This window comes from Monodelphis domestica, chromosome 4 (assembly GCF_027887165.1).
Source record: "Monodelphis domestica isolate mMonDom1 chromosome 4, mMonDom1.pri, whole genome shotgun sequence".
Classification (NCBI taxonomy): domain Eukaryota; kingdom Metazoa; phylum Chordata; class Mammalia; order Didelphimorphia; family Didelphidae; genus Monodelphis; species Monodelphis domestica.
This window is the reverse complement of record NC_077230.1, coordinates 164677335-164702294: the sequence shown is the minus strand read 5'-3', so window position 1 is coordinate 164702294 and position 24960 is coordinate 164677335. Positions and strand designations below refer to the sequence as shown.

At 39.9% G+C, this 24960-nt stretch overlaps 1 protein-coding gene across 2 annotated transcripts in view; it reads right to left on the bottom strand.

The window, feature by feature from the left end:
* The window catches only part of TANC1 (tetratricopeptide repeat, ankyrin repeat and coiled-coil containing 1), a 290552-nt gene that overhangs the window by 146824 nt on the left and 118768 nt on the right, over positions 1 to 24960 (bottom strand). For both annotated transcript variants that reach the window (XM_056793909.1, XM_056793910.1), the window contains one exon: positions 9551 to 9754. In XM_056793909.1, the coding sequence (XP_056649887.1) occupies positions 9551 to 9754 (204 nt within the window). The remainder of the gene's footprint in view (positions 1 to 9550; positions 9755 to 24960) is intronic.

The following is a 24960-nucleotide window of genomic DNA, read 5'->3' as shown; positions in this document are numbered from 1 at the left end:
ATGCCATATGGAAGTTATTGCCAAATTATTTTTAACTGAAACATTAAACACATACATGTTTGAAAATAAAGCAACTGAATATTAAAAATTGCACTTAAAATAAAAAATGAATCAATCAATGAATCAATGAATGAATATCTTCAAGACAAGGGATATAAAAGCCCAAAATGAAATGATATCAATCCTCGAAAGTGATAAATGCAGGGGCAGCTGGATATCTCAGTGATTGAGAGCCAGGACTAGAGATGGGAGGTCCTGGGTTCAGGACATAGCTGTGTGACCCTAGACAAGTCACTTAACCCCCATTGCTTAGCCCTTCCTGCTCTTCTGCCATAGAAACAATAGACAGTATTGATTCTAAGATGGAAGGTATGGGTTTTTTGGTTTGTTTGTTTTAAATGATGAATGGAGGGGAAGCTGGGTGGCTTGCTTGGTGGATTGAGAGCCAAGCTATAGATCAGAGATCCTGGGTTCAAATCTGAACTCAAACACTTCCTAGTTCTGTGATCCTGAAAGTCATTTAACCCCCATTGCCTAGCCCTTACCACTCTTCTGCCTTGGCGATGCTAAGATGGAAAGTAAGTTTTTGGTTTTGTTTTTTAAGTAATGAATGCATGAAGATTTTCATTTTACAGAACAGGAAAATAAAACTCACTAATATTATATGCTTGCTCGGGTCACCTGGCTATTTAATGTCTAAGGCAGGATTCAAACCCAGGTCTTCCCATCTCCCAGCAATATCCTGATCCTCTGCTCTTCAAGACATATAGGTGGCACAGAGATGGGCTTGGGGTCCAGAAGAATGGCTCCAGACACTTCATTAGGCAGCTGTGTGATCTGGGGGCAAGTCATTTAATCATGGTTTGCCTCAGTTTCCTCAACTGTGAAATGAGGATAAAAATAGAACCTACTTCCAAAGACTATTGTGAGGATCATAAAAGATAATATTTAGAAAAAATCACTTAGCACAGTGCCTGGCACACAGAGGTGCTTAAATAAATCTTTGTTCCCTTCCTTCTTTTTTGTACAAAATGAGGAGCTCCAGCTCTATAATAGTAAGATGGAAATAACAAATGCCTGGTATATAAAAAGCATTAAGCTTAGAAATTATCAATTATGTTTGACAAACAAACACATCTATGGCAACCTTCCAATGGGCATAGCCATCAAGATAAAGGCTCCTTGTTTTGTTTGGCTAGAAACTGGTCCAAATTATTTTCCAATGAAGAACTTGACCAGCTGACCAGACTCTGTCATGATGGTTTTCCTACACAAACATTAAAAAAAAAAAAGTTGTTTTTTTTTTTTAAATCACCAGTAGAATAGCAGATGGAAAAGGATGGAAGGCAGGAAGGTAGGCAGGAAACGGGGTCCTCCTCCCTGTTTTTCTTCTACTTTCCTACTTCTCCAGTGTCACCCCAACCTAGCCGGATGGAGGGTTGCCGGTCTTCAGAATGTCCTGTGATAACAAGGCCAAAGCCCCAGGAATCACTGGAGCAGCTGGACTTCTGCTCCACCATGGAAGGGCCCGCTTCTGACATTTTATCAACGGAAGCAGGAATCCATATTCCTGTTCCCTGGAAAATGACAATGAATCGAGAAGCCAGAAACAGCGGATGGTGGAAATAAATCCTCTCCTACCCCTTCCTTTTAGATAAGAATTTCCCCATCTCTTCTCTTTCTTCCCATCTGAACTCGAAGGATGCTACGCTGAAGCTTTGGGGACCAAACAGTCTCCCACTTAGTGCCAGCCCTGGATGAGCCCCTCCAAACGTCATCGCTTCCTGGTGACAGAGGACTCATTAAATGCCTGGATGGAGGATCTCCTTGGGGAGATGAGTCAGGACAGGTTCAGAAATCCTCACTCCTCCAAAGTCTAGCCTTTCCTGGAGTAGTTTTCTCTCCAAATGTCACCTCTGATCAGAATGAATCCTGACAGGGAAATCATACAGGAAAAAATTCTTCTCCCACAACTCTTTATCATGGCGGAAGTCTTCTGGTTGCTGGTGCCTTAGTGAGTGGGTTTGCCCTTGAAGTCAGGACATCCTTGGGTTCAAAATCCCTCGGGGACTCCTGTCTACGTTCCCAGGGCGAGTGAGTGGCTCCACCTCTTAGTGTCCGCAGAAAGAGTGCCAAGACTTTAATCTGCAGACAGTGTGTCTAATCTGGTCAAGAACCAAATTCAGAGTAAGCCTGTCCTAAATGGTTCAAGATTGACTGATGGATTTAAGTAGGAGAAGACCTTCATGAAGCTCCTCCTACATATCTAATTTTTTAAAAAATAAAGTATATAGAGCAGCAATGCAATGACCCAGGACAATTCTGAGGGACTTATGAGAAAGAATACTATCCATATCCAGAGAAAGAACCGTGGGAGTAGAAACACAGAAGAAAAACAAAGGATCATTCACATGGTTCAATTGGGCTATGATTGGAGATGTTGGGCAACCTTTTGAGCCTGGTGTGTCAAAATTCGCCAAAAAACTGAGCATAACTCGGGTGGTGTCACTTTGAGAAAAAATGTCCTTCTTGGCATACAGCCCCATATCATCAAAACTGGCGATGCTGACACACGTGTCATAGGTTCGCCATCATGGCTTTAAATGATTAATCTATTGCAAATATGAAGACTATGGAAATGGGTTTTGAACAATGCTACATGTAAAACCCAGTGGAATTACTCCAGGAGCAGGAGAGAAGAGGGGAAAGGGAAAAAAATATATATATATGAATTATGTAACCATGGAAAAATCCTCTAATTTAATTAAATAAATAAATAAATAAATGAATAAGTTTGGGGGAAGGGGGGTAGCAAAACAAAATTTTAAAAAATGAAGTATATGAAATAATCCCTAGATCTTTCATAAAGTCACATATCTGAAGCAGGAAGAGCCCTTCATTATTCTATAGTCATTTCAGGGATATTTTAAAAACTATTAATAATTAATAAAAAGTCAATATAAATGTAAATTTAAAGTAATATAAATAAAAATTAAAGAGCTCTTCATTTCTATAACTAAAATGTGATGACTCTTTGCTTATTCACTTAAAAAAGTTAAATCTTTGATTATAAGTCATATAAAAGCAATTATGTCAACTATAACTTATAAAACAAAGGTAGTATCCAAAACCAATAGTGACAATGTGCCTTCCTTCTCATTTGGATGTAAAGGTATAGCAGCTAAGTGGCTCAGTGGATAGAGAACCAGGCTTAGAGATGGGAGGTCCTGGGTTCAAATCTTCCCTCAGATACTTTCCTAGCTTGGTGACCCTGGGCAAGTCACTTAACCTCCATTGCCTAGTCCTTCCCATTCTCCTGCCTTGGAACCAATACACAGTATTGATTCTAAGATGTATTGATTCTAAGATGGAAGGTAAGGGTTAAAAGAAGAAAAAGAAAAAAAGAAAATAATGGGAAAGAACAGTACCTGGCATTGCTTATAAATAAATATAAACATTCTATTTATAAATAAATGCTTATTCCCTTGCCTTTCCCTTTACAGAGGAAGCTCCCTGTACCCATCCAAATCTTCAGAATTAAGTGACTTTCCCAGGGTCACAATGCCAGTAAATATTAATCAGATCTTGAACTCGGGTTTTTCTGGCTCCAAGCTCAGTGGTCGATTCATTATCCCAAGCTGACTTTCAGTCTAATAGTTGCTTTTTTTAAAAAAATCTATTTTAAGAAAATAAAATAGACAATACTGTTTGATCTGAACAGGACATAGACCTCGGTATAATTTCTGCTTGAAATACTGACAACACTGGACCCACAACCCACTAGGGGTAGCTCAATACCTTACATGCAAAGCAGAAATAGTGGATATTTGTGTGATTACTACCAGCAACAGCGTTAACATTTTAAAATAGATGAGTATTTTTAAATCCAGCACACGTTCGCCACCATATGCTAACTATTTTAAAAGGCAGGTAGAACACTGAGATTCTGGATATTATTCCGACAATCTGGTTTATATTGAAATTTAAATGTGTTAGACACCTTTGGAAAAAACTATTTCTCTATTCAACTTTTTCAAAGTCATTGCTGTTTTCAAACTCTGGTCTTCATTTTTTAAAGTATAAATAGAATCAAATCAGCTTTTTGGGGTTAGACAACTCATAACCATACCCCTGTTGTGACAGAATTCAAGGGCAATGTTGTCCCAGTTTTCAAGAAAAGGAAAACAATGGAGTCTGCAAACCACAGAACTGACATATTCCTGGGGGGAAAAATTCCAGAGCTTGTTATTTAAGGGATGGCTAGTGAACACATAGTAGTAGGTACTTAAATCAATATTTGTCCCAAGTCTTCTCCCTCCCCGTTCCACTAAATCATATGAAATGAGGGCTTGGGGTCTCTTCCAGTTCAAGCAATCTATAACCACCTTCCAACAGGGATCACAAGAAAGGCTCCTTATTTATTTATCCTGGGTTAGAAACTTGTCCGAATTATTTTCCAATGAAGAACTTGACTGGTTAAAGAAAGATCACAATGAACCCAACTTTGGGCTCCTCAAGAAGGATCGTGCTACGCTAGCTTCATTTTTCTCTTATTGGAAAACTAGAATAGTAAATCTGGTGAATGTGGTACAGTTTATCTAGATTTTATTTAAGCAATCAGTTAATAAGTCTCTAATGCTAGTCTTGTAGAAAAGGTGCGAGTTAAACCACAGTACAGTTGGGCAGATTTGAAGAATGGCTGGGAACAAAGATTAATGATGTGGTGTCAAGTTGGCAGAAAGGTCTCCCCATTCTTATTCTTCTTCCCCTCAGCTATCAAAGTGATCTTTCTAAAGTCCAGATCTGACCAAATCATCTGATCAATAAACTCCAGTGCCTTCCTATCACCCGGACTTCTCTAGGAACAATACAGTCCATTCTCCCAATTCCAGGCATTTTCTCTGGTTGTCTCTCAAGCCTGGAATGATCTCCTCCCTTCCAACGACCAGACCTTCATGACTTCCCAAGTCCCAGATAAAATCCATTCTTCAGGGGGGCTTTCCCAACCCACTCCGTCTTGTACCTTCCCTTTCTAGATTATTCTTCATTTCCCAACCCACTCCGTCTTGTACCTTCCCTTTCTAGATTATTCTTCATTTCCCAACCCACTCCGTCTTGTACCTTCCCTTTCTAGATTATTCTTCATTTCCCAACCCACTCCGTCTTGTACCTTCCCTTTCTAGATTATTCTTCATTTCCCCTCTATATGTCTTATTTGAACATTGTTGTTTACTTGTTGCTTCTTGGTATTTGCCACAGTGCTCAGAATATTAGAGGCGCTTAGTGAATGCTTGCTGGTAGCCTGGACCTATTTAACATTTTTATGACTAACTTGGATAAAAGTTACAAGTGACATATTTATCAAATCTACGATTCACAGAAAGCTAGAAGGGATAGCTAACACACACTGGATCACAGAGGCAATATTCAAAAAGAAACGCTGGGCCAAATTAAATTAGATGAAATACAGCAGGATTAAATACAAAACTGTAAATTTGCACTCGGTTAATAAGTACAATAAAAGAAGGTGCATCTAGATAATAATTCATCCAAAAAAGATCTTAGTGTCTTAATGGTCTACAAGCTCAATGAGTGAAACAAGTAATATGGCAGCCAAGAAAACAGATTAATTAATTAGGGTTCAATTAGATCTCCAAAAGTACAGTTTGTTTTTTTTCTCCCATGAACTAATGGGTTCCTACTCACCAAAGGCTTCATAGTTTCAGAACAAGAAGGGACTTCAATGTCATCTTACTCAATTCCCTCAGTTGACAGATGAGGAAAGTGAGGACAAAACCATTAAGTGTACTGGTAGTCCCAGATCCAATGCTTTCAGGTGGAATACTTTTCAGGAATGGATAAAACTGATGACTATAAAGTTCCCTTCCAACTCTGAAATTCCATTCCCTTTTAGAAGTGTCACTCTCTACTTTTCATAAATTATTCATCTTCCAAAAAAGAAATAGCACATTTATTCTAATAAGTAGGGATACAGAGGCAAATCTACTTACCTGTATTAATACAGCAATCAAAGAACTTAATTTGATCCTGACAGGATGTATTTTCTTAAAAATTAGGGAGGAGCAGTAATAGAGTAGCAATTTGTGCAAAAATACATAAATACAGTCAGTGACAATGGGGGGATTTCCCTTGGCCTTACTTGCTTCACATATAGTAGAATCCTGGACTAGTAGGTCTCAGTCTGTCTTATCTAGTTGTCTTCTCTTTCTGTTTCTCTCTGTCTATATCACAGTCTCTGTCTGTTAGTCAGTCTGTCCATTCTCTCTCTCTCTCTCTCTCTCTCTCTCTCTCTCTCTCTCTCTCTCTCTCTCTCTCTCTCTCTCTCACACACACACACACACACACACACACACACACACACACACACACCACTCTAATATTCTACTATAGGGCTCAAATAATCAGTGGCAATTTATCTGATAGCAATGAATAGCAGATAGAACTGTCCAAGAAATAGCCATGTATCACGAGGATCTAAAATTGATTTTAGAATGACTTTTGCAACCTATGCAACCCATATCAAATCTGTTTAGAATGACTTATGCAACCCATATCAAATCTGTCCCACAGATAATAAATCATTTCCCCAAACACTAGCTAAATGCTTACTGACAAACAGGTTGAAAAATTGAATAACATATCGTTGCAATAAAATCTCCATATATCAGAAGAGATTTCCAAATTCTAGCTAATGGAACAATTTTAAAAATACCTTTGGCAGGCAAATTCCAGTATAATAAAATGTCACTTACTAATGCAAACTAATATTTATTAAGTTCCTATTGAGCATAATGCCTTGTGATGAATATAAAGACCATAACAGGAACAGTTCCAACCTTCAAGAGTCTAGAGTTATCCATGGAATAAGGTGAAATTCATAATGGGTACACAAATAAATGTGATAAAATGAACTGAAGAAGAGGATATCAACAATGACAGAGGCAAGTAAATTGGGGAAAGCTTCACTGAGGAGTGATTAAAGGAGTTGGACTCTGAAATAAGGAAGAAAGCAAGAAAACAAGCATTTAAGTATTGACTTAGGCACTGGGCTCAGTGCTTTACAAAGATCATTTGAGCTTCTCAAGAACTCTAAAGATCAATCATGCTATTATTGATCCTCATTTTATGGCGGGAGAAATTGAGGCAGACGGGAACTGATCTGCTAGAACCACACAGTTACTAAGTGTCTGGAGCTAAATTTGAACTGAGGTCTTCCTGAGCCTCTAGGTGCAGCCTTCCATCTACTATCACCCCCGACACTGCCTCCTTAAGTGGCACAAGAATTCTGAGAGACAAAGATAAATCAGGAGCCCGTTCCTGCCAGAAAGGATGGCCTGGCTCAAAGGGGAGAAGAGAATGGCTCAGTCCAGTTTGCTTAGAAGAATAAGAAAAGAGGGTAAAATTAGGGAGAAGCCAGATTGTGAGGGAGTATTGATCTAAGAGGCAATGGGAGGGAGACCCCTTGAAGTTACTGAATGGGAAGGGGCTAGGATCAGGCTAGGAGTGCCTCGGAAAGATTGTTTTGACAATTTGGTAGAGGACAGACTGGAGGGAGGGAAGAACCTGAGTACAGGAAATCACTTAGCAGGTTTTACAATATGGTGGTGCTGGTGGTGGTGGTAGCTCAGTTCTTCCAGTCGTGTCTGACTCTTCATGGCCCTATTCTGGGTTTTCTCGGCAGAGACACTGGAGTAGATTTGCCATTTCCTTCTCCAGCTCATCTTACAAATGAGAAAAACACAAACCAGGCAGCTAAGGAATTTAACCAATGTCACATAGATAATGGAACAGATGGGATTTGAACCCAACACCCTGACTAGTACTCTTTCCCCATATCAGCCCTGCTTCCCTAAGGTCCTCTGGACATGTGGATGGCAAGTTCAGAGTCAGGGCTGCATATATCGTTTGAGGAGTTATTTGTATAGAGGGGACACTTGGAGTCCATGGAAGGGAGATCACGCCCAGTGGAGAAACAAGGACAAGAGCCTAGGGGAGAACCCAGTAGGATACCCTAGAGGGGCAAAGGGGGAGTGAAAGAAGGAAAGCCAGAGAGAGGAGACAGAGATTTTAGATGTTCCCTTAAAATTAATTAGGCCCCACAATTCCTAACAAATTCTCAGTATCCCATTATAACCCATGTCTTTCTATCCACCCAGAGCTTTAAAGCTAATGGGCAATAAATAATGACTATTCAAATTTAAATGCAAGTGATTAGGAAACCAAAAGAGTCCAAGAATAGAAACCTCATTTCACAAGCTCAGTATAGTCACATTTCAGAAAGATCCCAAATAGAATTTCATATAATCTAGAAGCATCTTTGTACTTGCAAATGACAAATGGGGCATAAACCAGCCTTTGAGCAGGTGCCTGACTAGGCATAGTGTTTGGGGGGGAGGGGGGCCACCAAGAGGAAATGTGTAACCATTTAAGGCATCCACATTTTGGAAAGCATAGCCTGACATTCAAGCAATGACCCCAGAATACACAAATCACCTTAGTTCCCTGCACTGACTGCAATGAAAAAAAACCTTGTGAAGCCAAGAATTAAAGAAGTCCACCTACCTGGGACTGACCAAGACTCACGTACACAGGGATCTTTCCTCCCACCCCACCTTTTTTTAAACTATCTTTCAAGTCTGGAATTCTTTTTTTTCCCCCAAGAAATAATTAAAACAGCTGTGTGACCCTGGGCAAGTTACTTGACCCCCATTGCCTAGCCCTTACTACTCTTCTGCCTTGGAGCCAATACACAGTATTGACTCCAAGACAGAAGGAAAGGGTTTTTCAATCAATCAATCAATCAATCAATTAATAATGATTAAAAATACAGGACTGTTTCAGTTGTTGGATTTTGCAGGGTCACTTCATTCAACATTTTAAGTATTCAAAAAATGCTTAGTAGGAATAAACTGTGGACAGACTTTATTTGGCTAAAATCTGTACTTTAAAAAAAAATAATGGCAAGAGCAGCTGAGTGGCTCAGTGGATAAAAAGCCAGGCCTGGAAACAGAGGTCTTGGATTCACATTTGATGCTAAGAATTTTAGCTGTGGGCAAGTCACTTAATCCCAATTGCATAGCCCTTACTACTCTTCTGCCTTTGAACCCATACTTAGCCTGGATTCTAAGACAAAAGGTAAGGTTTTATAGAAAATTATGGCAGTAAGCTTACATCATAACAGTCTTTAGTTCAAGATCAAGAAACCAAAATTATTATTATGAGTACTTCATAAAACATACACACACAAAAAAACACATAACTCACTTTTGGAAATTATAATCTGGCCACTCAAAAAAAACAAAAAAAGGACCACATACATACATGGATATGTATGGATATCTATGGATAATCTATGCAAGAGGATGAGTTTCATTTCCAAACTTTTCCTTTTCATACCCATTGGTGTTCTAATTGGTTAACAGTTTTAATTACCATTTCTATATATTTAAGAAAACTACAGACTTTTTTAATTAAATAAATTAATTCAGATATTATACCTTATTTGAAATTCATGCACTTAGTTTTTTACCTGGAGATTTTTTGTTTGATCTTGACTGTACCAGATAAGACTGACGAGGCAGCAAGGGAGATGAAGGCAAAGACATGGAAACCCCTTTAGTAAAATTTGTCCTGTATGGGTCTTCTCCTCCTGAGAGATTACTTATAGAAAAATCTGTTCTGTGGCCAGATGCGCTGATAATTTGAGGTGCATTCTCAGCACAGAAGTCACCACCTGTTAGAAGTAAAGAGAAGATGTCTTAGATCATCCATTACAGATCAACACATATATCGATTACCTTCAAAAAAGCTACACTTAGAATTTAATTACACGAACACCACATAAAACATATATGGCCCCTGAGCAAGCCTGTTCAACCTCTCTAACATTACCTTGTCAAGAGATAACTGAACCTCAAATACATCCTAGCTGTGTGACCATAGGCAAGTCATTTAACCCTAGTGATCTAGCCCTTACCCTCCTTCAGCTTTGGAAGCAATACTTAGTATTGTTTCTAAGATAGAAGATAAAGGATGAAGGAAGGGAGAGAGGGAGGGAGGGGGAAAAAAGAGGGAGGGGAGAAAAAGAGGGGGGGAAAGAGGGAGAGAGAAGCTGGGAGAGAGGGGGAGGAAGAGAAAAAAGAGACAGAGACAGAGACACAGAGAGGGAGATAGCAAGAAACAGAAGAAGAGAGAAGGGGGAGGAGAGGGGAGAGAGAATAGGGAAATGGGGAAGGAGAGAGAAGATAGGAGGGAGAGAGAGAGAGAGAGAGAGAGAGAGAGAGAGAGAGAGAGAGAGAGAGAGAGAGAGAGGAAGAGGGAGAGAGAGAGAGAGAGAGAGAGAGGAAGAGGGAGAGAGAGAGAGAGAGAGAGAGAGAGAGAGAGAGGATAACTGAAGACCTCAGAGGCAAATGTCAAGCACTGAATGTCTCAAAAACTTATACCTCATCCCAGCTTCCCAAGGCTTGTCTGCTTTCATCCACTGCCAGACAAAAATGGAAAGGATCAGGTCTAAGGACAGGCCAAGTCAACTTAAAATTCCTAAGGATGCCACTTGACTCTAGGCTGCACATGGGACTTGTCTCAGGGGGTTTTATTTCTTAGTAAAATTTTCAAAAGAAACAATTCCAAACTCCAAGGTCAGCTCTAAAGCCACTCGACTTTCTCGGACCACAAGGTTATGACTTACTAGTCTCACTGTCCCTATCACCACTCAGGGCTCTTTCTGGACAGAACAGACTCTTCTCCCTCATTCTCTCTATTCTACCCAATAGATCTGTATATGGTTAGAGCGAAGCCAATACCAAACTTACTTTGGAGGGGAAAGTGCCAATGATGCTGGTGATGGCGACATCAACAACAATGACTTTTATATTTTAAAATCTGCAGAGTATTTTGTCCACATTAGCTCCACATTAGCTCCTTTGGGCCTCAAACTACTACAATATTTTTATAGATGAAGATATGGAGGCAGAGGGATTTGCCTGCCCATAGTCAAACTAGCATTAAGACCCAAAATCAGGATTTGAATCCATGTCTCCCTGATTCCACAGCCAGTTTTCTTGTATCATGGTGACATTGCTTGTACTACAGACACTAACCAGCTGTGTGGCCCTGAGCAAGTCACTTTATCCTCTTGGCCTCAGTTTCCTCCTCTGTAAAATGAGCTAGAGAAGGAAATGGCAAACCATTCCAGTATCTTTACCAAGGAAACTCTAAATGGGGTCACAAAAATATCAGATATAACTTAACACTACATTCCAAGGCCCAGGACTATATCTCTTCCCTACATCCCTCTTGACACTCGGGCACAGTGCTCTTCATGTGGCAGGTGCTTAACTGTTGTTTGCTACCATTGGACAAACATCCTTGGGTAGTGGACGCCTCTCTGAATGACTAAATACAAACCTAATTAGGAAGGATGATTCAGAGATGTGATAAACTGAAATGAGAAGACCTGTGTTCCATTCCTTCCTCTTGCACTAATCCTGGGAAATGAGTCGAGGCATTCAACCTCTCTGCGCCCTCATTTCTTCATCAGTTATAAAAGTAAATAATTAAAAGTCTGCAGGATCATAAAATTTAGATCTGGAAGGGATGTCAGAAATCATCTAGTCCAAAATGCTTATTTTAAAAAGGGGCCCAGAGTGGTTAAATAATGGGTTAGCTATAGAATTGCAATTGGAACCCGGTTCTCTGGACTCCAAACCCAGAGTTCCTTCTACTAGGCCATGATCACCACCATGGTTCCTTCCAATTCTACCATTCCGTGATTCGACCTCCAATAAAACATACGTTGTACTGGCTGAACTCTAAAAATACAGACATTTCAGTGACATTCTTGGAAATTTCAGGCATTTGGATGAAGGAAAGCTTCTGTTTTTCTATCCTTTTATTTAGATTTGTAAAAGCACCTACATAGGACCTTTTATTAACACTTTTTCCTTTGTCCTCCTTTCACTGGGGCAGAGGGATACATTTCATCTTTAAAAAGGCACCTGATTCAAGCAAGGAAAAAAGACCAAACATCATTGTAATGATTAAAAATCATCTTTTGAGGTCTGACTGAAGGAACTCTCTTTCCTTTGAGGTCCCATTATGTTGGGGAGCTAGCCTTGGCCTTTCTAAAGCTGTGTGGGGCAGACCACAAGTCAGCTACAAGCAATGACTAAACCATAATAAAGATGGCGGAGGATGGGCTTGTACCCAAGAATGAGTTTAAATTTGGAAGGGTTTGTCATGGGGTGGCTGAATGACAATAAACTTTTAGGCTTCGATAACTCTCAAAAACACTGTTCCAAGTTAGAGGGATGACAATTGCCCTAGTAAAGGGGGTACCCACAAAGTCACAGCCACAGAGTTATTAATTCTTAGGCTCTTCTGCGTGCCTGGCACTATGGCTTAAAGGGCTGAACAGAGGGATTTAGGCAGACAAATCTGTTTATCTTGATAAAGGTCTGGGGAAGGAAGCTGAAACAACTGATGGCATGAGAAGCTGATACTTATTTCCAAACTTCAATTATTTTTACTATTCCTTTCTGTCACTGCCATGGAAAATGAAAGGAAGTCTACAGGTCAGGGGGGAAACACTACCAACCCAGCTTTGATGAAGAGGCTCAAAGGGGACGTAACCCAGATTGACAAGCTCCAAATTGCACAACTGCATCTTAGGGGGCTGTGCAGTAGGAGAGTCACCCACTCCACAAAAGGGCTTTTGAATAAAGAAACAAACAAACGGAAAGGGGAAAAAAAATCCACAGCGTGACAGCCAATTACACAATGAAAAAATCAGTGTGTGCCCAGTAAGGATGAGAGATCAAACTAGATAGAGGATTGGGAAGGAGACCAAACTGTGCCATGGAAACAGATTCCAGCCTGGGAGCAAGCTCCCTCTATTATTTCAGCAGCCCACTCAAAACAAGCGTGCAGGTCCTGAAAAATCGTTGGATTCCACAAGAAAAAAGCCAATAAGAAAAGTTGTATTTCATCTCAAATGGAACCCCTTGTTTTAGCGGGATTTTAACTAGGACTTGGGAACCACAAGATATACACCTTTATTTGGTCAAATACCATTGATCCACATCTTTCCAGTGCTGAAAGCTCAGTTTTTCAAAATCCCTATTATTAGAAGAGTTCCCCAAAATAACCAACCTCATGAAGATGCTCAACAATATGTACTACAGGGGACAGCTAGGTGATTCAGTGGGTAGAGAGCCAGACTTGGAGAGAGGAGGTTCTTGGTTCCAATTCAGCCTTAGATACTTCCTAACTATGTGACCCTGAGTAAGTCACTTAACACCCACCGCCTTCTAACATCCTTACCATTCTTCTGCCTTAGAACCAATATTTACAATCAATTCTAAAACAGAACATCATAATTTTTTTAAATAATAAAACTTACTATTGGATGGAGGTAAACAGAAATCTCTTTGCCTTCCCTCCCTGTCCTCACCACCACCCTCCCCTGTCACTTATAAAATCAACACTCAGAAGTGAGAAAGATAGCAGAAATTACTTGTTTCACTCTATTCCTCTAAGCCTCCATCCAGACTTTAAAAGTCAGTCCCTGCAGATGGAAGCATGTGATTTATCACGTGTTTATATGGGTGTGTTTTAAGGTTTTGGTTTTATAATGTTATTCACTTTCAAAAATGAATCATATGGACATTTAAAACAGATGTATGGATAGACAGACAGACAGATGGATAGACAGATGGATAGATAGATAGATAGATAGATAGATAGATAGATAGATAGATAGATGGATGGATAATGAATGGATTTGTGGATGGATGGAAAGACAGACAGACAGACAGACATATACATACATACATACACACACACACACACACATAGAAAGATAGATAGATGGAGGATGAATGGATTTGTGGATAGATGGAAAGACAGACAGACAGACAGACAGACAGACAGACAGACAGAGATAGATAGATAGATAGATAGATAGATAGATAGATAGATAGATAGATAGATAGATAGATGTCTTTTCCTAAGACCCCATTCCCCTCCTTAAATTGTCCGCAGATGAGTAATTTTTCAGCAAGGAAATGAGGCTTAATGGCAGAAGTATTATAATGGATTCCAAGGCAGTAGGATTTAAAAGTACCATCTATTTAGGGTTTGGTTTTTTTTTTTCCAAGCACAGTGATATAAAGCTGGCAATTAATGCCCCCCAACTTTGATGTATCAAAACAGAAAAAAGGGCACTGCTGGGGTTGGAACCAACCCCATTATCAGTGCACACAGAGTCCAAGGTCATCCTCTATCCTCATTTTTCTCTGTCAAAGCCTGGGCCTCAAGTCTACCACTATTGGAGACATTCCACAAAACAGGTGTGTGGCACCAGTATGCATTGCCAACATATAAGAATGTGGCACACATAAAGCTAATTTTCCACATGGGATTTGCAAAAACTCTCATTACTTTGTAGAGTAGCCAGAACATTAGAACATAAGAGTCAGGAGGTCTGGGTAGCTTAAAACAGAACATAACCTCTGTGTGACTTAAATTTCTTCCTCTCCCTATTCACACAGGGACAGTTCTGCAGACTAGACAAAGTGCCAAAAAGATCAGTTAACTTCCAGAACAACAACAAAAAAGAATACATTATTTGGGGTCTAGGGAAGCTTAAACTACAATGATGTCATCTGACATATAAAACAAGGCAAATTACTAGAAAGGGGAGGTTATTTTCTTAAAACATCAGTTGGAGTACTCTTCCAGAGAATATTCCAGGCAAGAATTGGGGGTAGGAAGATGAAATGGAGAATTTTAGTTTCACTCCTAATTAAAAATTCTGCCCATAAACTTTATTTACTTTACTTGAAGTAAATATTTTCATTAAGTGAAAATCTGGTGGGAAAGAGTTTCCAATGCATGCTGTAACCATTAAGACCTTAGGCCTTAGCAGCAGCTGTTCTGTGGCACTTTCGATCTCTTGCAATCTGTAATAAAATGGAGATTTTTAGAAGGGATTTTTGGAGGAGTCTTTTTTGTTACAGTTAGGGATTTGCTTTTTCAGGGGGTTCTTCAGACACACATGATGGCACTAAAAACCTCAAACCCGTTTCACATAAAGAGATTTTTTTGTTGTGGTTGTTTTGCTTTTTGCAGAGAATATACAAACATTTCTGCCTTTCATTCTCTGTTTTCTTTGTTTCTGAACATGAGGCCATGAAGTAGCCTGGTGATTCAGCAGGCTTAGAAACCAGAGACAGCCATTCCTTAGCCTGCTACTCTAAAAGCAAAAGGGCAAAGGGGTAAGGTCAAAATCAGTCCAAACACATTACAAGGATGCCAGTAACTGAAACTGGAAAAATCTCAGTAGCATCTATACAAAATGGAACAAAATGATTATTTGGGGCAACATGACACCCCAAAACTTACTAGTTGATTTAATATTCACTAATAGAAGTTTAATAAGATTTTAAAGCAGTTTTGTTACAGATAACAATGGCTATATATTTTAAGAAAAAAATTATCACTGGGTGGATGTACTTTTCTTCTAAGTCCTAAACCTACTTTATTCCTCACCTGAATTTAGTGATAAAAACACACCATCTATTTCGTAGCACTAATGCTACAATAGAAAGGTTCATGTCTACTATGACAACTTTGTGGTTTGAAAGAGAGGAAACATTATTAATAATTGATCAATGATTGAGGCATCTTCCTGCTTTGTTGACAGGTATCTCTTTTGACAGCAAAAAAATATGTTTTTAAAACATACATCTGATTCAATAAAATATGGAAGACCTGATCAACTATAAAAGCCCTCTGTATGATATATAAAAATAAACACCAGATATCCCAGATTCTCTTGAAAAGATGTACAATTCAGGGGGAGAGAAAGGAGAAAAAGACAAAACTACATGGGAAACCAATTTAAAAGCATCCTTCTGTAGATCAATTGTGAACAGGAATTTCTTTGGGGAAAGGTTGTTTTAAAATATGAGTCATTGGGGGCAGCTGGGTGGCTCAGTGGATTGAGAGTCAGGCCCAGAGATGGGAAGTCCTCAGTTCAAAGCTGACCTCAGACACTTCCCAGCTGTGTGACCCTGGGCAAGTCACTTAACCCCCATTGCCTAGCCCTTATCACTCTTCTGCCTTGGAACCAATATACAGTATTGATTCCAAGATGGAAGGTAAGGGTTTATTAAATAAAATAAAATAAAACAAAATGAATAAATGAATAAATTATGAGTCCATTAATTTAAGAAGGACAGAGAGCATAATTACTTCAAGAGTCTGCATGAATACAAAAAGTAACTTTGTAAAAGAAAAAATGCACTGCACTGCTACAGAAGTCTTAAAAGGGCATCATGGGTTTATCCACTAGAAAAATGGCTAAACATACCATGGCATGTTAACATCATGGAATATTCCTGCTCTTTAAAGAAATCATAAATACAATGAATATGAGCCACATAGGAAGACACAGGATACTGGCAGAGTATGCAGAACCAGGAACATAATAAGAGGCTGATTATGACAACAATGTAAATGGAAAGAGCTTCAAAAGAAATCATCAAAAGTGAATATTGGGTGGCAGCTCAGTGGCTTAGTGAGAAAAGAGGCAGGACTGGAAACAGGACACTTCCTAGCTGTGTGAGCCTGGACAAGTCACTTACCACCACCACCACCCCATTGCCTAACACTTTCTGCAGTTCTGCCTTGAACTAATACTTAATATTAATTCTAAGACAGAAGGTGAGGGTTTTGTTTTGTTTTTAATTTTTAACTGAACAATGTAAAGTTATATGATGAAAGTTTGGCTCTAAAGAAAAGATATGCACTCTTGATTAATGAAATGCAAATTAAAATGATGCTGAGGTACCACCTGACACCTATCAGATTACTTTTATTTCCTAACCCCAGGCAAATCCTGATTCAAAGGGAGAAAACGCATCCATCTGTTTTTGAATGATGACAAAACAAAAAAGAATTCATTTTTTAACTATCAAATAATAGAGTCGGAGCTAGAAATGTATGTAGCTAGAAATGTATGTAAGTGGTCGACCTCATCCAAATCTCTTATTTCATCATTCTCAAAAAAATCACAAAATCCAAGTTTCTCTAGTCTTCCTACTCCCAAATACTCTCCTCCAGGAACCACTGCGCCATGCTGCCTCCTAAAGAAAAAAGAAAAAAATCCTTTGAAAACTGAAATCGATATTTACTTAGAGATGGGGTAGATGTTTGTCAACCAGACTGGCATTTCCTCTTAAAATGGACTGGAGGACCAGCAGAGACCATTTAGTTCCTGTCTGAGTTCTGACACAAACTAGAAAAGTAGATAATTTCAGAAGTCTTTTTTCAGCTCTGTTTGATCAATAATAAAGTTATAAATGTCACGAAGTCCAATGCCCTCCCTTAACTGAGGCCCAGGGAAATGACTCATTCTATGCCATACAGATACTAAACATCCCTGGCAGGATTTAAATGAAGGCTCTCTTCTTCCCAAGGTGATGCTCTTTCCACTAAACCACATCACTTCCCTATGACACAGAAATGAGGCTGAATGAGGGAGAAGCTCTAAGAACACTTTTTAGCTCTAAGACCCTGTGAACTTTCTTTGTTTCTTTATAATTATTTCCTAAGGTAATCAGAGAAAAAAGGAAAAGAACTTCTATGTTCTAAAATATTTATATAGCTGTTCTCTTTGTGGTGGCAAAAAAAGAAAAAAATAAAAAAGAAAGAAACTGAAGGATGCCCATTAAATAGGGAATAGCTAAACAAGTTGTGGCATATGATTGTGATGGAATACTACTGTGCTCTAAGAAATGAAGAGCAGGGTAACTTTTTAAAACATGGAAAGACCCACATGAAATTATGGAAGAGTAAAATGGGCAGTCAAGAGAACATTATATACAACAGAAATATTGTTTGAAGAATAACTTGTGTATGTCTACCTCCAGAGAAAGAATGCATAAAAATAAGGCATAGTTTTATATATTATACATATATCTTTGCCGAATATCTTCTCTAGTGGGGGAAAAGAAGAGGGGAGGGAGTTACCTCAGAATTTTAATATAATAAATTTTTTTCAAAAAAATTTAAAGAGAAGATTGATTTCACTTGAACTCCCAAAAAAACAACTCTGAAAAACAGCCATAATTTTTTTTAAGAGAAGTTTTTAAAATATCCACTTATGGTACAATCTAATGTAATGGACTCCTCTACCAGCAGCAATGCAATGGCCTAGGGCAGTTCTGAGAGATTTATATGAAAGAACCCTATCCACATCCAGAGAAAGAACTGTGGGAGTAGAAATACTGAAGAAAAACAACTGCTTGATCACATGGGTAGATGGGGATATGGTTGGGGCTGTAGACTCTAAAGGATCACCCTAGTGCAAACATCAATAATATGGAAATAGGTTCTGATCAAGGACACATGTAGAACCCATTGGAAATGCGTGTCAGATACCGGGGGGTGGGGTGGGGGGTGGGTGAAGGGAGGAGATGGAAAGAACATGAATCTTGTAACCATGGAAAAATACTCTAAATTAACTAATTAAATAAAATTTTCCAAAAAATCTAATAAAATATCTACCTAGGTCTCAGAGCACCTATTGCCAGATTGATTTTTTAAAAAGCCTTTCCCTGAATCTATTTTAATTTAATTTTTGATGCTTTAATAATTAATCAGTTCTGCCACACCACACCCCTGGAATGCTGAATTTGAAAGCCACCCAGCTACAATCATCGTTAATCTTCTTTCTATCAAGTCATGAACTGCCATAACATGAGAGAATCTGGAGGTAAGGGGATTTTTAAGTCATAAAACACTCTCTTCTCATTTTAATTTTTTCCTTTAGTTCATGAATAATTACAGTGCTTTGGGCAGCACAGTTACATCACCTTTGTGCTATATGAATGTCATTCTATACTACAGTAGAGCCATCACCTGAAGAAAAAGTTCTCTGATGTCCCACCTCCCACCATGTAATGGGATCATTTCCTCTCCATATAAAATTCTATATGTCATTCTTAACCTTAATTATGACACATTTTTATCCACTAGGTATATGCTATTCAAGTCTCTGTACCTTTCCAACATGACCCAGTCAAGTTAAAAACTATAACTCGAGAATATTACAAACCCTGTGCCAACCTAGTCGCTACATAAGATCTAGGGTGGAGTGTGGAGAGTTTGGTAAAAATAGGGAAAATGAAGAATATATTTTTAATTAAATGGGCAGGTTTTTAATCAATTCTGAATCATCCAAAACAAAGATTAAAAGTCAATATTCCTTAGGCTTAACCAATGGCTAGATACGTGTAGTCTAAAACTTCAATATTTTCCAAGATCTCAAGAAGGAACTCTCCCTGGGTTCATGACACAACCACTCCTGCCTTCTCTTTCCCTACAGTGCTCGCCCACCTTCTCCAGGTCACTCACGTACCATTCCTCCCCCTCACTGCAGATCTGGTCCACTTTCCAAATCAGGGATTTCCTGGACAGCCATGCCTCACGCCGGAGGTGACAACCATCCCACAGCCTACAGCATCCCCAAGTAAAGCCCAAATGTCGTTTCTCTCTAATCTTCATGTATTGGTGTGAATCATGTATTTAACAAAAAGTGCATTATTATATTAATTGTAATACAAATGTCATAATGTAGCTAATAAAAAAGAAATACATAGAGATGTGGTATTCAAAGTCCACAGAAATCCTTACATACAGTTTAGTGGCTCCCATTTCTATCTGAGTTTGACACCACTGTCAACCCATTTCACATGCACAAACCATAACAGGCCAAACATTTCTCTCTCCATTAGCATTTAACATTGATGGGGATATGATTGGGGAGGTTGACTAAATTATCACTCTATGGCAAACAGTAGCAATATGTAAATAGAACCATGTAAAACCCAGTGAAATTTCTCATTGACTTCAGGAGTGGGGAGGAAGGAGTAGAGGGAAAGAACAAATCATGTAACCATGGAAAAATAGTCTTCATTCATTCATTCATTTACATTTCTGAAAAAACATTGCATTGTTTAGCAGAAACTAGTTAAATGTTTGTTATATTTAAAACAATCCTAAAATGACCCACAAATTGTAAATGTATATTATTATACTCATTCACTTTTTCCCATCACTACTCTCTAAAAACTATTTAGTCTTAAGAAGAAAGAATAGTTTTGCTCTAAGGTGTGAAATGGGAACTGAATTAGATGGCCTTACAGGTCCTCTCTAGTTCAAGCTCTATGAGATCCCATGAAAGAAAAAGAAATAGAAGCAAAACTTAGCCTGGAATCTATTCACTTAACATAGTATCGATTAGCCTAGTTGGCATTGTCCCCCAATATTTATGCTTCCTGAATGCAATGCCTCTCCTCTATCAATCCCACCATTTCTTCCCTGAGTTTTCCCTGATCAATTATTTCTATCGCACGGCCCCCATCTAATCCATCATCATTTCTTTCTGTTGTCCAAATACCCCTTTTTCTCTCTAAGAGCATCACATCCAAATCCAGCAAATGGGGTCATTTTATGGGCATTCATTATTCCTTTTTTTTTCTTAATTTTTTACCAATTACACGTAATCATTTCCACACATGGTTTCCTAAATTACATGATCAAATTATCTCTCCCTTTCCCCTTCCTGGTGCTGCCAGGAGATTTAATCTGGGTTATCCATGGATTATCATGCAAGACATATTTCCATATTGTTCATCTTTTAAAGGAGTAGGTATTCATTTTTCTTACTTCCAAAATTAAAAATTTCTGAAAATGAGAATCTTCCTTAAAAGACTTTCCTGGATTGATTTGAAACATACTAATCCATACAAATTGGACAAATGGCTGTTGCTATTCTCTACCCCAAATGACAAGAATAGCACCTACTATACAGTTTGTTGTGATGGATGCCTTATTAAAGAATTATATATGGGGTAGCTAGGTGTCTCAATGGATTGAGAGCCAGACCCAGAGATGGAAGGTCCTAGGTTCAAATGTGGCATCAGATACTTCTTGGCTGTGTGACCCTGGGCAAGTCACTTAACCCCCATTGCCTGGCCCTTATCACTCTTCTGCCTTGGAACCCATACACAATACTGATTCCAAGATAGATGATATAGGTTTTAAAAAAATGAATTCTATAAATTGGGAGAATGGGAGCTGCTAGGTGACTCTGGACAGGGCCAAGTCTAGATATAAGGTCTTGGGTTCAAATATAGCCTTAGATATTTCCTAGCTGTGGGACCCTTGGCAAATCATTTAAACACCCATTGCCTAGCCCTGACCACTCTTCTGCCTTGGAACTAAGCCACAGTATTGATTCTAGGGCAGAAAAGTAAAGATTTACAAAATAAATAGAATTATATAAATGTCATTGATTGATTAGAAACTTAGTTATCCTATATGAAAAAATAATAATAACTACCACATTTTATAACACTTCTGTAATAAGTGCTTTATAAATATTATCTCATTTGATCTTCACAACAGCCCTGAGAGGTAGGTGCTATTATGATGCCCATTTTACATATGAGGAAAACTGACAAAGAAGTTAAAGGATTTCCCCAGTATCACACAGCTAGAGAAAGGTGTCTAAGGCTGGAGCTGAACTCAGATCTTCTGTCTCCACAACCAGAGCTCTACCCATTTTGCCTATCTCTAGCCATCTATTTGGCATCTCCCTACTTCGTTATAAATTCTCCAAATGCAAGAAGTCTAGAATTCTCTTTGTACTTCGTTATAAAGCTTCCCACAATTAAGTAGCTTTAATGAAGAGTCCTCGTGAAAGGCAGTTAATATTTTAATAAGCGGAGTTCAGAGAACGATAATCATCAAGAACACTCTGTCATATTGGACATGTTGACATTCTGGGGGTGGAGAAATAGGTGGGGAGAAGAGGGCTTGGGGAACCATGCTGTAAGCAGCACACCACCTCCTCACACGCTTCCAATCCAAATGCTGGCTGTGCCATCCTCAGAGCTGTCTGCCAGTGGGCACCAGAACCAGGCAAAAGGGCACCAACGGCTCCGTTTAGGGTATTTTACTTCTTTATAAGGAAAAGTGTAAGCTAGAAACATTTTCTTTAAAAAAATAATGTCATGGATAACATGTTTCTGGATAGCATTTTAAGCGTCATTCCTCCGATTTAAAACACCCTATTAAAATGAAACACGAACAATTCCAATCACATCACAGGCAGACACACAGGCAGACCAAATTAGCTGTGAGCGTGTGGTTATTTCATCACCTTCTTTTCAGTCCTATAATGAAGGAAATGACAAAACATATGCACATGCATGCACACACTCTCTCTCTGTATCTCTGGCTCTCTCCCTGACCTCTCTCTGATTCTGTCTGTATCTCTGTCTCCATCTGTGTCTGTCTGTCTGTCTGTCTGTCTGTCTGTCTGTCTGTCTGTCTGTCTGTGTCTCTCTCTGTCTCTGTTTTGCCCCACCCTCTCTCTCTGTCTCTGTCTTTTCCCCTACTTCTCTCTTTCCCTCTTTCCCTGTCTCTGTCTTCCCTCAACCTCTCTTATCTGTCCCTATCTGTGTCTGTCCATCTCTCTCCCTCTCCCATCTCCCTCTCCAAACTTCTGTCTGTCTGTCTGTCTGTCTCTCTCCCTGTCTGGTCCCACTCTCTCTATGTCTGTGTGTGTGTGTGTGTGTGTGTGTCTTCCTCTCCCTGTCTTTGTCCTATCATCTCTCCCTCTCTCTCTATTTGTCTTCCGCCACCCTCTCTCCCCCTGTCTGTCTCTCCCTCCCCAACTGTTCTCTGTCTCTCTCTCCCTCCCTCCCTGTCCCTATCTCCCCCCCATACCCTCTCTGTCTCGTTTCCACTCTCTCCCCCTTCCTCTATTTCTCTCCCTCCCCAACCATTCTGTCTCTCTTCCCCTCTCTCTTCCTTTCTCTCGCTCCCCAACCATTCTGTCTCTCTCCTTCCCTCTCTTTCTCTCCCTGTCCCTGTCTCCCCCCACCCTCTCTCTCTCTTCCCCTCTTTTACTCTCTCTCTCTCTCCACCTCTTCCTGTCTCTCCCCCCTCTCCCTCCCCAACCATTCTCTCTCTTCCTCCCTCCCCCCTCTCTCTCACTGCCCCTGTCTCCCCCCACCCTCTCTCTCTCTTCCCCTCTTTTACTCTCTCTCTCCACCTCTTCCTGTCTCTCCCCCCTCTCCCTCCCCAACCATTCTCTCTCTCCCTCCCTCCCCCCCTCTCTCTCACTGCCCCTGTCTCCCCCCACCCTCTCTCTCTCTTCCCCTCTTTTACTCTCTCTCTCCACCTCTTCCTGTCTCTCCCCCCTCTCCCTCCCCAACCATTCTCTCTCTCCCTCCCTCCCCCCCTCTCTCTCACTGCCCCTGTCTCCCCCTACCCTCTCTCTCTCTCTTCCCCTCTTTTACTCTCTCTCTCTCTCCACCTCTTCCTGTCTCTCCCCCCTCTCCCTCCCCACCCCTTCAAGGTCTCCTGTCATTCTCCTGGCTCTGTTCTCCTACCACCACCATCAGAATCACTGCTCTGCCTCCAAAAACTGCAGCCTCAATGGCATGTCTGGTAAAATGCCTTAGCAACTAAGTCAATATTTTCCCACTGCAGTTAACCATATTAGCATACTGCTTTAGTGTTGGCTAGTCAAAAACAAAACAGGAATGTGGCTTCTAGGGCTCTGTGTGATCCTCATCTGAGCAACACTGTTCATTCTGTAAGCATCTTCTGGAGAAAACATTCCCCTCCACTCCCCCCACCAACCACATATGGACAAATGCATATTATGTTAAAAAGTAACATTCATTCAACCCAAAAGCAGTATAAAAAGCAGGTATTCTCTATTAGTATGCCCACAGATGAAACAAAGAGAACGATGAGGCATGAAAACAAGAATATTAAAGAAAACTGTTGTTGCTATTCGTCCTTCCTTTTTTCAAGGAGGATCAATGACATCAGAGGGCGATTTTTTCCCGGTGATTTCTTGACTTGTGCACAGATTGCACTGAAAGTGAGGCAGATTTGCACAAAGTCCTCAGCCTCACTCTCGCTCTCTTCCAGGATCATCAAAGTCCGGTGGCAAAACAAAATTCAGAATGAGTGGCCATGGCCCAGGATGCAGTGCAAGACCTTGGCATCTCCAATGTCTGACCAAGCTCTAGGCGTCGACCACAGCCACTTTCACGGTCCTTGTAACAAAGAGTTCTCATCCCTGCCTTCCTTCCTCAGGAGGGAGACTGTATAAGCTTGGAGCACACACCCCCTAACTCACCAATGGGTTTGGGGCCTCTGGGCTACCCTCAAACAGGTTGAGCCCCTCTGAAGAGACCATTTTACAGGGGTGTGGGTGCCAGGGCCAAATACTTACTATGCCAGATGACTGACAGTAAATAAAACATGCCACTCGTCCCCTAACAAATAGAGTATGGACTTGGGGTGCAGATTCACACAGTTGTTTTCAGACGCAATCACTGCAGAAAGTTTGTCTTGCTTGGCTCTATAAGATTAATACTATGGTTTTGTCTTTCTTTAATTTCAAAGAAAATTAGGAGGAGTGAGATAGCAATGGGGTCCCACTTCCCAAAAAGTGAAAAGAAAAGAAAGAAATGAGGGTCACTAAAGCATACTTAAAATGCACCGAAGAAAACATAAGGGAAGCCAGAAGGAATCACAGACATCCAAGATGACTTTGAAAGTTTCAGGTTGAATTTCTCCAACTTAAAAAGAAAAGCAGGCTATACAACATAAAGGCTGTTTTATATGGAATCCTTTTCTTTCTTTCTTTTTTAAAAATCCTTATCTTCTGTCTTAGAATCAGTACTAAGTATTGATACCAAGGCAGAAGAGCTGTAAGGGCTAGGAAAGTGGTTGTAAGTGACTTGCCCAGGGTCACACAGGTAGAAAATCTAAAGCCAAATTTTAATCATGGACCTTCTAATTACAGGCCTGTTCTTCTATCCCCTGAACTACCTAGCTGCCCCC